The 2,295-nt window shown below is 42.2% G+C and overlaps 1 protein-coding gene across 1 annotated transcript in view; it reads left to right on the top strand.

The window, feature by feature from the left end:
- The window catches only part of LOC103738703 (probable 2-oxoglutarate dehydrogenase E1 component DHKTD1, mitochondrial), a gene marked incomplete at its 5' end in the record, with an annotated part of 51,062 nt that overhangs the window by 38,372 nt on the left and 10,395 nt on the right, over positions 1-2,295 (top strand). Inside the window, 1 exon segment of the mRNA XM_029566295.1 lies at positions 1,092-1,256. Within this exon segment, the coding sequence (XP_029422155.1) occupies positions 1,092-1,256 (165 nt within the window).

Here is a 2,295-nt window from a genome sequence, read left to right on the forward strand (position 1 = left end):
GACAGTTGTTAACTGCCATGTGGGTGCTGGGATTCAAACCCGGGTCTTCTGCAAGAACAACCAGTGTTCTTAACCACTGAGCTATCTCTCCAGCTCCCTCTCCTGCCATCTTAATCTGACCATAACCACAATATATATTTTCAGGGGTAATAAAGATATTTTAATATAGGGAGTTGGAGGAATGGCTCAGCAGTTAAGAGCTCATGCTGTTCTTATTATAGAGGATCCAGGTTCAGTTCCTTGCACCCACACAGTGGCTCACAGCCATCTGTAACTCCAGTTCCAGGGCATCTAACACTCTCTTTTGCTCTCCACAAGCACTCTATGCATGTAGTGCACATACATACATACAGATAAGCACTCATACACATAAAAATAAATAAATCTTCTAAAAAAAGAAGTTGGAAATTTCCATATAAAAGGATATAAAAAGATATTTTAATATAGGCTTAAGAGGAGAGAGGCATTCAGAAGAAAGTAAGACATACCCAAGAATGTGAATGTGGGCTTCTCGGAGAGAGAGAGTGCAGAAAGGACATGCCCAAGTGTGGGTACTGGTTCCTCAAGGGAGAGTCACCAGAGTGTTTTTGAAAAAGTCTTCCTCAGGGGCCTGAGAGATGGCTTAGTAGGTAAGAGCTCTTGTGGCTCTTTCAGCGGACCCAGGTTTGGTTCTCAGCATCCATAAGGTGACTAACAGCCATTTGTAACTCCACTTCTAGGGGATCCAACACCCTTTTTTGGCTTCTACAAGTACCTGCATGTATGTGGTACACATAAACTCATGCAGGTACACACACATACATATAATAAATAAGTAAATCTTTTAAAAAATTCTTCCCTAGATGACTTTTGCAAACAGCTATGTCTGGAAATAGCTGTATTAGGCAGAATTGGGTCAATGGCGAGAACCCTTGGACTCTCCTTTGGTTATCACTTTATAGGTCAGGAAAAATAGCTCCTAGCGTTTTTCTATTATATGTTGGGGAGAAATATGTTTTACTGAGCACAGATGTGTTTCCCTTTGGCTAGCATATTGTCTTTGGGACTGAAGTAGATGATCTCAACATACCTCTCCTTTTTCCATCCCCTAGATGTGTGACAGTGTGGAAGAGGGGGTGGACAGTGACACAGTGAACATGTTCGTGGTACATCCAACTACTCCTGCACAGTATTTCCGCTTGCTTAGAAGACAGATGGTCCGCAACTTCAGAAAACCTCTCATTGTTGCTGCTCCCAAGATGTTACTCAGGTACCCTGTAAGTAGAAAAGGCTTGCTTGTAGGTCTCTGTCTGTCTCTATCTCTCTTTCTCTCTCTCCTCTCTCTGTCTCGCTCTGTCTCTGTCTGTCTCTGTCTCTGTGTCTCTCTGTCTCTCTCTCTCATCTTTTTGAAACAGGGCCTCCCTGCAGTCAAAATTGGCCTGGAGCTTCCTATGTAGACCAAGCTGGCCTCCATCTCACAGAGATCTGTCTGCCTCTGCCTCCTTCATGCACCACCACACCTGGCTTCATGTTTTGTATCTAACTGTTTCTTCTTTTTTAAAGTTATTATTTTTATTTTATGTATATGAGTGTATTGCCTGCATGTATGTAAGTGAGCCTGAGGGATCTGAGCAGATACAACATTAATTTTTTATGACATTTATTTATTTATTTGTGTGTGTATGAGATAGAGAGAGAGAGAAAGGCAGTTTGTGTGTGGGGGGTGCATAGTGTATGTATGGAGGTCAGAGGACAACTTGCAGGAATTGATTCTCACTTTCCATCATATGGGTCCTGGGGATTAAACTCAGTTCATCTGTTGGGCTTGTCAGCAAGTGCCTTTACCCACTGAGCCATCTTGCCAACCCAGATATAACTTCACAAAAAGTTTTGAAGTCCAAATAGTTTCAACAGCTCTACACCAGTAATAGTGCTGGGGATTGAACTTAGGGCCTCTTGTGAATGCTACATCACTTTACCCACTGAGCTACATTTCCAGCCCTAATCTTTCTCTTTAATGATTTATCAAGGATGTATTAGACTCCTGGGGGCTTTTTTGGTTTACTTGTTTACTTATTTATTTCTATTTTATGTGCATGAGTGTATTGCCTGCATGTATGTAAGTGCATTGTGTCATGCAGTGCCTGCACAGGACAGAAGAGCATGTCAGATTTCCTGGCACTGGAGTTATATACAGTTAGCCTCCATGTGGGTGCTGGGATTCAAACCTGGGTCTTCTTCAAGAACAGCCAGTGCTTTTAACTGCTGAGCCATCTTTCTGGCCTCGAAAGTCCTGTTTTAATAAGCATAAATATT

This window comes from Nannospalax galili, unplaced genomic scaffold (assembly GCF_000622305.1).
Source record: "Nannospalax galili isolate Female #2095 unplaced genomic scaffold, S.galili_v1.0 scaffold2159, whole genome shotgun sequence".
NCBI classification, from domain to species: domain Eukaryota; kingdom Metazoa; phylum Chordata; class Mammalia; order Rodentia; family Spalacidae; genus Nannospalax; species Nannospalax galili.